The sequence below is a fragment of the Anolis sagrei genome, chromosome 8, assembly GCF_037176765.1.
Source record: "Anolis sagrei isolate rAnoSag1 chromosome 8, rAnoSag1.mat, whole genome shotgun sequence".
NCBI lineage: Eukaryota > Metazoa > Chordata > Lepidosauria > Squamata > Dactyloidae > Anolis > Anolis sagrei.
The window spans coordinates 20,853,291-20,865,349 of record NC_090028.1 but is presented as its reverse complement, the minus strand read 5'-3'; the positions used below and the strand labels follow the sequence as shown (position 1 = coordinate 20,865,349).

General features: G+C 44.2%; 1 protein-coding gene across 2 annotated transcripts; it reads right to left on the bottom strand.

Moving 5' to 3' along the window:
• Positions 1–318: 318 nt before the first annotated feature.
• Positions 319–11,847, bottom strand: PDP2 (pyruvate dehydrogenase phosphatase catalytic subunit 2). 2 transcript variants are annotated; one of them, XR_010910267.1, is made up of 3 exons: positions 11,685–11,847; positions 3,093–7,865; positions 319–2,936 (listed from the first exon to the last, which is right to left on the bottom strand). XR_010910267.1 is itself a non-coding variant. In XM_060788432.2 (2 exons), exon 2 carries the CDS (start codon positions 7,829–7,831, stop codon positions 6,218–6,220), a length of 1,614 nt encoding a protein of 537 aa, XP_060644415.2. In that variant the 5' UTR covers positions 7,832–7,865; positions 11,685–11,847; the 3' UTR covers positions 319–6,217. The 2 variants fall into 2 exon arrangements, 1 of the variants encoding a protein (XP_060644415.2); XM_060788432.2 differs by having other exon boundaries at positions 319–7,865.
• Positions 11,848–12,059: the final 212 nt, after the last annotated feature.

The window sequence follows — 12,059 nt, the reverse complement described above, 5'->3', positions numbered from 1 at the left end:
TGTTCTCCGAGGAGCGGCTTAGGGAACTGGGCATGTTTAGCCTGAAGAAGAGAAGGCTGTTGCTTGCTGTGTCTTCTTGTTTGACTTGGAAGCACTGCATTTGATTCGGTTCTTTTATCTGGATAATCTGGATTATATTCCGGTTTACTTTTTGAACCAGGTCTGGTTAACTTTTGAGTCTTGTCCAGAGGCACTGCGTTTAAGTGTCTCTGTGTTGCTTTTCTTTGCTGCAATAAACTTTGTTTGGAAACTAACTTTGAGTCTGGCCCTTTAAGGCGTCTGTGATTCCGACATGTGCACTTTAGAAAACAACAGAGATGTAAGAATTTCACTTTTATTCAAGAAATCGAAATGAAACTCCATTGAAATATGTGTTCCACAAATCAGGAGTCAAACAACATAATATTCTCAAATGGCAATATTTAAGGAATAATCCTCAACAAGATTGACTCATAATAAACAATGAATACTATCTGCAAGGCCTTTCCCCCATTTACCCAGAAACAAAATTTCAACCATCCATGTCAAAATAGATAAATAATATATCATTTGTACTTTCCTGGGGAAATTGAAAGCATACTTGTATGTTCCCAGCAAGACCAGAATACATAGTTGGGAATATTTTCCCCCAAAGCACAAACTGTACCGCTACGGAGCCACAAGTGCACACATGCTAAAAATGTGGATTAATATTTTCTTTAAAGTAGAAATATTTTGCCCACTGTATTTTAAGAATGTGAGACAGCTAAGAAAAGTTGTTATGGGTTGCTGTGAGTTGTCTGAACTGTATGGCCATGTTCCAGAAGCATTCTCTCCTGACCTTTCACCCACATCTATGGCAGGCATCCTCAGAGGTTGAGGGGTCTATTGGAAACTAATTAAGTGAGGTTTATATATCTGTCTAGGGTGGGAGAAAGAACTCTTGTCTGCTTGAGGTACGTGTGAATATTGCAATTTGACACCTTGATTAGCATTTAAAGTCTTGCAGTTTCAAGGCCTGGCTGGTCACTGCCTGGGGAATCCTTTGTTGGAAAGTGTTACCTGCGCCTGGACAGGGCTTAAGAAACATCCCTGCCCTTGTGGAAGTGCATTTGGAGAAAACATGATGTGTATTTTCCTGGGGAAATTGAAAGCATACTTGTATGTTTCCAGCAAGACCAAAATACATAGTTGGGAATATTTCCCCCCAAAGCACAAACGTTACAAATACGGAACCGCATGTGTACACATGCTAAAAATGTATTAGGATTAATGTTTTCTGTGAAGTAGGAATATTCTGCCCACTGTATCCTAAGAGTGTGACACAGCTAGGAAAAATTATTATAGATTGCTGTGAGTTTTCCGGCCCCTGGTTCCTGATTGTCTGCAATTCCCCTGCTTTTTGAGTCTTGCTTTTTATTTACTTATTATTTATGTATTTATTTAGGGCCAGCTAACACCTCCCAACATAGGATTCAGAGGACAGGAGCAGGATTCAAAACGATCTTGACAGATTAGAGAGATGGGCCAAAACTAACAAAATGAAGTTCAACATTGACAAATGCAAGATACTCCACTTAGGCAGGAAAAATGAAATGCAAAGATACAGAATGGGGGACAATGCCTGGCTCGAGAGCAGTACGCGTGAAAAGGATCTTGGAGTCCTCATGGACAACAAGTTAAATATGAGCCAACAATATCATGTGGCGGCAAAAAAAGCCAATGGGATTTTGGCCTGCATCAATAGGAGCATAGTGTCTAGATCCAGGGAAGTCATGCTACCCATGCTCTATTCCGCTTTGGTTAGACCACACCTGGAATATTGTGTCCAATTCTGGGCACCACAATTCAAGAGAGATATTGACAAGCTGGAATGTGTCCAGAGGAGGGCGACTAAAATGATCAAGGGTCTGGAGAACAAGCCCTATGAGGAGCGGCTTAAGGAGCTGGGCATGTTTAGCTTGAAGAAGAGAAGGCTGAGAGGAGATATGATAGCCATGTATAAATATTTGAGAGGAAGCCACAGGGAGGAGGGAGCAAGCTTGTTTTCTGCTTCCTTGGAGACTAGGACGCGGAACAATAGCTTCAAACTACAAGAGAGGAGATTCCATCTGAACATGAGGAAGAACTTCCTGACTGTGAGAGCCATTCAGCAGTGGAACTCTCTGCCCCGGAGTGTGGTGGAGGCTCCTTCTTTGGAGGCTTTTAAACAGAGGCTGGATGGCCATCTGTCAGGGGTGATTTGAATGCAATATTCCTGCTTCTTGGCAGGGGGTTGGACTGGATGGCCCATGGGGTCTCTTCCAACTCTTTGATTCTATGATTCTATGATTCCCCCAGGCAGCAACCATTAAATGGGAATCAAGGTGGCAAATTGCAACATTCACACATGCCTCAAGCAGGTAAGAGTTATTTCCCCCACCCTGGACATCTCACACATATATAAATCTCACTTACTTAGTTTCCAACAGACACCTCAACTTCTGAGGATGCTTGCCATAGATGTGGGCAAAACGTCAGGAGAGAATGCTTCTGGAGCATGGCCATACAGGTCTGGAAAACTCACAGCAACCCATTGATTCCAGCCATGAAAGCCTTCGACAACAAATAGTTGTTATTTCTGAAAGGCACCAGTTTGCTAAGCTTTAGAAGTTCTAAGGCGTGGAATACAATTATTAGCACAACCGCAGAGGCAAGAGACCTTGTTCCCTATTTATGATTGTGTTCAAGCAGCAATTAGTCCAAGTGCATAAACAGCAATTAGTCCAAGTGCCAAAATAAGAAGTTAATTCTGAGGTTGTAAACAGGGCAAAGTAGAGGAAGGGAGCCAAAGTTACATGAAATTAAACAATTGCCCTGTGGCAAGAAGTAATAATCCCTTCCTGTAAGTTTTCACTGAAATTTGGTACTTCGAGTCTCTTTCAAGTAGCCTCAAATTATTTCATCATGAGTTGTGCCTGGACAACAGCGCTCCATGCAGTCATGCCGGCCACATGACCTTGGAGGTGTCTACGGACAACGCTGGCTCTTCGGCTTAGAAATGGAGATGAGCACCACACCCCAGAGTCAGACATGACTGGACTTAATGTCAGGGGACTACCTTTTACCTGTGCCTGGACAGGGATTAAGAAACGTCCGTGCCCTTGAAATATTTGTTGTGGAAGTGCATTCGGAGAAAGCATGACATAGTTTTTTGCCGCCATCACTATTTTGGAACTTAGTTCGCCAAATAAAAAGTGCTCGTCAAACTGCAATTAGTTCTAACAATTTTGTTCTGTGTAATTTTGTTCTGTGTTCTTTGTAGGTCAAAGTGCTGGTTTTGACCTACAAAACCCTATACGGTTCCGGCCCAGCGTATCTGTCCGAACGTATCTCCTTCTACGTCCCGCCTCAGAGTTGACGATCTTCTGGGGAGGCCCTGCTCTCGGCCCCACCTCTATCACAAGTGAGGTTGGTGGGGACAAGGAGCAGGGCCTTCTCGGTGGTGGCCCCTCACCTGTGGAATTCACTCCCCGGGGAAATTAGGTCATCAACATCCCTCCTCTCTTTTAGAAGGAAATTAAAGACATGGATTTGGGACCAGGCCTTTGGGCAATCTGCCAGACAGACAAAGGACAAGCGACGACCAGAACTGATGTGTGGAATTGAATTCACTGACTCTGACCTGGCAAATGTTGAGCATTAGATTGGTTTTATGGATTTTGATGTATGATGTATAATGGATTGTTTTAATTGTCTTAATTACTGTTTATATATGTTTTATTTTTACCTTATTGTTGTGCTGGCATCGAATTGTGCCTTTTGTAAGCTGCCCTGAGTCCCCCCTCGGGGGTTGAGAAGGGTGGGGTAGAAGTGCGAGAAATAAATAATAAATAATAAGCCATATCAATTCACATAAACACGTTTGCCACTCACTGACACAGCAATAGGCCCATCCAGAATAGGTCTCTATGATCACTAATGGACCCAACAGCATGATCACTCTTGGCTGCGAGTGATCACCTATGACAGTTTACCAGCTGTTAGGATTTCTGGGAGCTGAAGGCCAAAACACTGGAGGACCCACAGGTTGAGAACCACTATAATGATGACATAGCAATAAGGTATCACGCTTGTGTTTAGCCGTTTAAATAATTAGGAACATTTCTTCTTAAACCAGTGTTTCTCAATTTATCGCACTTTATCTCACCCTCTAGTGCAATTAAACTCCATTGTTTCATCCCACCTGAACCTCTTTCTAGATACAATACATTATTTATCTCACCTAGAGTTTTTCAACATTTTAATTTTTGCAACCGGCCCTCGTGATTGATTATTGTGGTTTTATATCGTACTAGATGTCCCCTGCCACGCGTTGCTGTGGCCCAGTCTGTTGATCTGGGAAATAAAGTAATGAGAAAGTGTTGGTTTCGAATATATGTAATGTCTTGATGATTGTGGGTAAACAGTATTTCTTGCTGTTTCTTTGTCAGTGTTGATGTGGAGAGTGTCTGGTTTGCCAACCCTGGAACATGCAACATACCATTGTCATTCTTTAAGGGTCCCTTTCAAAGCTATGATATTATATTATATCTCTCTGTGTGTGAATCTTATCTATCTATCTATCTATCTATCTATCTATCTATCTATCTATCTATCTATCTATATCTCTGGCTGGATGGCTCTTTGTCAGGAGGACTGTGATTACGTTTTCTTGCCCTGATGAAGGGAGTTGGACTGGATGGCCTTCAGTATTTTCTGTTGGTATGGGGGTTCTGTGTAGGAAGTTTGCCCCAATTCTGTTGTTCGTGGGTTCAGAATGCTCTTTGATTGTAGGTGAACTGTGAATCCCAGTGACTACAACTCCCAAATGTCAAGGTCTATTTTCCCCAGACTCTACCAGTGTTCACATTTGGGCATACTGAGTATTCGTGCCAAGTTTGATCCAGCTCCATCATTGCATGAATCCACAGCACTCCTCTGGAAATAGGTGAACTACAACTCCCAAACTCAATGTCAATGCCCACCAAACCCTTCCAGTCTTTTCTGTTGGTCATGGGAGTCCTGTGTGCCAAGTTTGGTAGAATTCCATTGTTGATGGAGTTCAGAATGCTCTTTGATTGTAGGTGAACTATAAATCCCAACAACTACAACTCCCAAATGACAAAATCATATTTTTTGAGTGATGGTCACTCCTTGTGTTGTGAGACGTTTTGTTGCCAAATTTGGTGTGATTTCGTTCATTGGTTCTTTTGTTTTTAAGGTACTCATTATGCACAGAGCATTTATATATATATATAGATAGATTGTGTGCCTATTTTTGTTCTTTTTTATTATTTTCATTATTTTTTTCTTGATGTATTCTTTTATGTTGTATATTTGCTTTGTTGTGATTGTTGGGCTTGGCCTCATGTAACCCACCCCGAGCCCCCTTGGGGAGATGGTGGCGGGGTATAAATAATAGTAATAATAATAATAATCATCATCATCATCATCAACCTGGGCGTCGGGACCAGTGGGGGGTCACAAAAGGGTGTCAGAGGGGTCACCAAAGACCATCAGAAAACACAGTATTTTCTGTTGGTCATGGGGGTTCTGTGTGGGAAGTTTGGCCCAATTCTATCATTGGTGGGGTTCAGAATGCTCTCTGGATATAGGTGAACTACAATTCCAAAATTCAAGGTCAGTGCCCATCAAATCCTTCCAGTATTTTCTATTGGTCACAGGAGTTTTGTGTGCCAACCTTTGTTGGATACTTTGAGGTGATTAGCTGGCTCTGATTAGTTCAACAGAATTTCAAAAAAGAAAATAAGATACAATGAAGTCTGGCTACCAGTATTACAAAACTCTAAAATCGAAACAGTAAATAAAGAACAATACTCAAAAACAGAGGAAATCCAGACAAAAAACAATCAGGGCCAGCTAATCACCTCCCAACAAAAGATTCCCCCAGGTAGTAAGAAGCCAAACCTTGAAACTACTGGGCCATTAAATGATAATCAAGGTGGCCAAGTGAAACATTCACACCTACATCAAATAGATAAAGAGTTCTTTCTCCCACCCTGGATATTCCACAGATATATAAAGCTCATTTTCCTAGTTTCCAACAAACCTCACAACCTTTGAGGATGCCTGCCATAGATGCAGGCAAAACATCAAGAGAGAATGCTTCTGGAACATGACCATACAAACCCACAACAACTCTAGTGATTCCAGCCATGAAAACCTTCGACAATACATCATTGTTGTTGTTGCTACCTTAATCATTCTCTCTGTAGAAAGCATCAATTACATCAGACTTAAAATATACCACAGTGACTGTGATGTCATCCCTGTACATGCGCGCCAGGTCATCTGGAAGACTCAACATTGCCATGAGCCTTTCCGGATCAATCTCCCCATACTCATTATTGCCAATTGCGTGGCAGATGAGATGGGTGGCCACGTTCTGGTCAGGGGAGTGGACATGCCGGGCTTTCCTCTGAAGGAGCAGGTTTTGCATGTAACCCAGATTGGCTGGTTTTTTGAAAGCCGCCTGTCTTTTCTGGACATCCCCATGAACTAGATGGTCTCCAACCAGCTTGACCACTTCTTCATTACTCAACATGTCCCACAGGCCATCTGATGCAATGACTAAAAATTTATCCTGCCTTCTGAGTTTGTGGTAAGTGATTTCTGGCTCTGCAGTTAAATAGGGAGGTGTGTGACAATTGGGAAGCACATAGTCATAAATGTTCAGAGCCTCCATGTCGCAACCGTTTCCTAACACACTCTGATGCAGATCTTGGCTCCACTTGAACTGGACATCTCCAAACGCCCTTGAAGGCAAGAGGACTCCCAGTAACCTGTTGTTCACGATCACTGTGCCATCTTCAGATGGCGGGTGCTCCCTTTTCAACCTTAACATTTCCAGTTTGTTGAAGCAGTTGTGATCTCGCGTCAGAGGAAGAGCAGACCACGTCCCATCTTTGTTTTGAACTCCTAGGACCGCTCTGCTGTCACCAGTATTGGCAATGTGCAAATGAACACTATCCATGTGAGCCAAACAGGCTGTTGCACCTGAAAAAGCCACCTGGAGAGCAATGTTTTTGATCAATTCGTTTTCTGAGGGAGCCTGAGCCTCCAAGGAAATATCTGAATCCAGCCTTTTAAAGGCGTGGATCAAGGCTTCTTCTATTGTAAGGCCTGGCTCCAGGTCCATGTTGAGTAAGGTTTGCCAATATATTCTGAGTCGTTCTAAGTACAGTGAGGCGACCTCTTGAAAGAAGCTGTCGTTTGGATGTTTGTGCCACTGCAGAATAGGCAGGATGGGTTTCATAGACTCCATGGCCAACTCCATTTCCTCTAGCTTCTTTTGAGACAGAAGGGAAACAGCAATATAGGAAAACAGTCGTTCGCTAACTGCCTGAGCACAGGCATAACCTGCATGGCCATCGAAAACCCCAAACATCATTCCTCTGGTCTGTAAGCAGGTAGCTGCACTTCGGCGGTCTTCTGGTGGGCTGTTGGCAGCCAAGTGGTTGCTCTCAAATTGCAGGACCGAGCTTGGATTCTTCCCATCAAATTCAGGGACGGCATGGGACAGCTCGTTTGCCCTTAAAATGTCATTGATCTGGGACGGCGTCAGGTGGAAAGAGAAGTCTTCTTCTTCCGTCGAGGTGTGTCGGAAAGCTTTTCTCACAGTGACAACCTTGTTCTTGCTGCGTTTGCCACTTGCCAGGAAAGAAGAAAAGGGAGGGTTGGTAAACAAACTCCTCCGCGGTCCTGTACACTGACCTGAAATGCACCTGGAGTACAAAAGTCCTTTTCCATGCAAAGTGGAGAGCGTGCTTCTGGTCGAGGTGATAATCCAGGAGGAAACAATACTTGACATTGTCAGAAGAACTGTGCTTTGAAGGAGGTCAGTTCTGAAAGCCAAAAAAAAAAAGTGTTTGTTAAATTGCTAAATGAGAAAACGTGTAAAAATCCTACAGGCATTTATAGAATCATAGAATCAAAGAGTTAGAAGAGACCTCATGGGCCATCCAGTCCAACCCCCTGCCAAGAAGCAGGAATATTGCATTCAAATCACCCCTGACAAATGGCCATCCAGCCTCTGCTTAAAAGCTTCCAAAGAAGGAGCCTCCACCACACTCCGGGGCAGAGAGTTCCACTGCTGAACGGCTCTCACAGTCAGGAAGTTCTTCCTAATGTTCAGATGGAATCTCCTCTCTTGTAGTTTGAAGCCATTGTTCCGCGTCCTAGTCTCCAAGGAAGCAGAAAACAACATTCCTCACAGAACACCACTGATGTAAAACATCGATCTGTATCAAAATGCTACTGGGAAGGAAAAAGAAAGTCTTGTTTGATTTAATTATATTTAGAATATACAGGAGCCAGCAATTCTACCGATAGTTCTAGTTAGAGGAGACCCACAGAATTAATGGGACTTACAGGCTGATTCACCAATGGAGCCACTCTGATGGAATTTCTATTAGGATCCAACCCATAGTCCTGATCATTCATTCTCAAATAATTATAATAAAGTCTGTGAGCTAGTAACAAGTAAATGGCAGCACTTGGATACCCTGATGACAGAATCCAGTTCTGTCAATCGCAGTGGCACAATGGGTTAAACCCTTGTGCTGCTGAACTGCCGACCTGAAGGTTGGCAGTTCGAATCCGCAAGATGGTGTGAGCTCCCATCTGTTAGCTCCAGTTCCTGCCAACCAAGCAGTTCAATGCAGATGTGAATAGATAAATGGGTACTGCCAAGCCAGGCTGTTCTAATCTTAAGAGCACGAATGTTTCAGATGCACACCTCATGCTGTATATAATCAATATCTTGAGATATGCCAACACACCGCTTTCTTGAAAGTTGTGTAACGCACGGTGCTGGTGCCTTTGATGTAATATCAGGAAGTGGCCAGTCTGCAGGGGATTAAATTGTCCAACATGTTATAACCCAGGTATGGGCAAATTTGGCTCTCCAGGTGTTTTGGACTTCAACTCCCACCATTCCTAACAGCCTCAGCCCCTTTCCTTTTCCACCACTGCCGCTTAAGCCTAAGTTTGTCCATCCCCATTCTGCCATGCAGGAAAAGCAAAAAAAAACAACCCTTCCGACAGATGGCCATTTAGCCTCTGCTTAAAAGCGGCAAAAAAAGTCAATGGGATTTTGGCCTGCATCAACAGGAGCATAGTGTCTAGATCTAGGGAAGTAATGCTACCCCTCTATTCCGCTTTGGTTAGACCACGCCTGGAATATTGTGTCCAGTTCCTGGCACCACAATTGAAGAGAGATATTGACAAGTTGGAATGTGTCCAGAGGAGGGCGACTAAAATGATCAAGGGTCTGGAGAACAAGCCCTATGAGGAGCGACTTAAGGAGCTGGGCATGTTTAGCCTGAAGAAGAGAAGGCTGAGAGGAGATATGATAGCCATGTATAAATACGTGAGAGGAAGCCACAGGGAGGAGGGAGCAAGCTTGTTTTCTGCTTCCTTGGAGACTAGGACACGAAACAATGGCTTCAAACTACAAGAAAGGAGATTCCATCTGAACATGAGGAAGAACTTCCTGACTGTGAGAGCCGTTCAGCAGTGGAACTTTCTGCCCCAGAGTGTGGTGGAGGCCCCTTCTTTGGAAGCTTTTAAACAGAGGCTGGATGGCCATCTGTCAGGGGTGATTTGAATGCAATATTTGAATGCTTCTTGGCAGGGGGTTGGACTGGATGGCCCATGAGGTCTCTTCTAACTCTTTGATTCTATGATTCTATGAATGTATGTAAATGCTGTAATCTGCTCGGAGTCCCCTAGGGGAGAAGGGCAGAATATAAATAAAGTGTATTATTATTACTACTACTACTACTATAACTATTATTATTATTATTATTATTATTATTTAAAAACAAGTCACATGTTTTCAGAGGCACTATAATCAAATGCCAGCACAGTCAAGGTTGTTGTGGTTGTTGTTTGCTATCAAACAACTCCAACCTATAGTGGCTTGAGGAGCTCCAGTTATCAACACTCTGCTCACATCTTGCAAACTTAATTTAGTTTGAGTGTCTTTGTTTGGGCTCACTGTCGGACCTATGGATCATCTTTTTTCTACCCTTTTCAAACGAAATCCCACTCTTCTGTCTTGAGTCTACCCCTAATGGCAATAAAGAACTGATGTTAAGTTTAAGCAGCATAGTTCAATAGACACAATCACGATAGATTCCTCTCACTTCCTCTAGTCTCACCCCCATTCTTAACTATGAGTCATATGTTTGTAAATCGGGGACTGCCTGTACTTATCATGTTGGAAATTATCATGTTGCTTAGGTTTTTTTGTCAGCAGTGAGCAACTACTGCCAAGCCAGGCTGTTCTACTCTTAAGAGCATGAATGTACCAGATGCACACCTCGTGCTATATATAATCAATATCTTGAGATATGCCAACACGCCGCTTTCTTGAAAATTGTGTAACACACGGTGCTGGTGCCTTTGATGTAATATCAGGAAGTGGCCAGTCTGCAGGGGATTAAATTGTCCAATCCAGATATGGGCAAATTTGGCTCTCCAAGTGTTTTGGACTTCAACTCCCACCATTCCTAACAGCCTCAGACCTTTTCCTTTTCCGCCTCTGCCGCTTAAGCCTAAGTTTGTCAATCCCCATTCTGCCATGCAGGAAAAGGAAAAAAACAACCCTTCCGACAGATGGCCATTTAGCCTCTGCTTAAAAGCGGCAAAAAAGCCAATGGGATTTTGGCCTGCATCAATAGGAGCATAGTGTCTAGATCAGGCATCCTCAAACTGCGGCCCTCCAGCTGTTTTGGCCTCCAACTCCCAGAAGCCCTTGCCAGTTTGTTCATTGGCCCGGAATTCTGGGAGTTGGAGGCCCAAACAGCTGGAGGGCCGCAGTTTGAGGATGCCTGGTCTAGATCTAGGGAAGTCATGCTACCCATGCTCTATTCCGCTTTGGTTAGACCACACCTGGAATATTGTGTCCAATTCTGGGCACCACAATTGAAGAAAGATATTGACAAGCTGGAATGTGTCCAGAGGAGGGCAACTAAAATGATCAAGGGTCTGGAGAACAAACCCTATGAGGAGCGGCTTAAGGAGCTGGGCATGTTTAGCCTGAAGAAGAGAAGGCTGAGAGGAGATAGGATAGCCATGTATAAATATGTGAGAGGAAGCCACAGGGAGGAGGGAGCAAGCTTGTTTTCTGCTTCCTTGGAGACTAGGACGCGGAACAATGGCTTCAAACTACAAGAGAGGAGATTCCATCTGAACACGAGGAAGAACTTCCTGACTATGAGAGCCGTTCAGCAGTGGAACTCTCTGCCCCGGAGTGTGGTGGAGGCTCCTTCTTTGGAAGCTTTTAAACAGAGGCTGGATGGCCATCTGTTAGGGGTGATTTGAATGCAATATCCCTGCTTCTTGGCAGGGGGTTGGACTGGATGGCCCATGAGGTCTCTTCCAACTCTTTGATTCTATGATTCTATAAGCCTCCTCTTCCTTAGCCACTCAAAGGCAGGGAGTTCCACTGCTGAACAGCTCTCTTCTTCCCAATGTTCAATGGAATCTCCTTCATTGACACTTGAACCCATAGCTCCTTTGAGTCCCAGTCTCCAGGGCAGAAGTGAACAAAACCGTCCTGCTCCCTCTTCCTTGTGCCATCCTTTCCAACCTTTATACATGGCTACCATTTCTTTAACCCCCTTCTAACACAACAGAAGAGCAGGGTATGGACCTACCTGTTCCAAAAGTCCAAAGGATGGAGTCTCAATGGGGCTACAAAGCCCCTAAGATGCCTTGGAGCCTTTCCCCAGCCTTGGCTGTCAGGATCCGGCCTGGAAGTGACAGAAGGACTCACTCCACAACACACTGGAATCAGGAAACAGGAATCACTCCACAACACACTGGGCAAATGGGAGGAGCCTTCAGGACCAGCAGTCCAGCTCCGCCCCTAGAACGCGCAGCGATTGGCTGGCGTGAGGGGCGTGAGTGCGCTGCTGCGAGCTCATTGGTGGCCGTGGGTGGAGTCACACCAGAGGCTCCGCCCACACACGGCCAGGGGTAAAGAGGGTGCGCTTGGCGCCACAGAAAGCAGCACTGCCCTAACTTCGGGT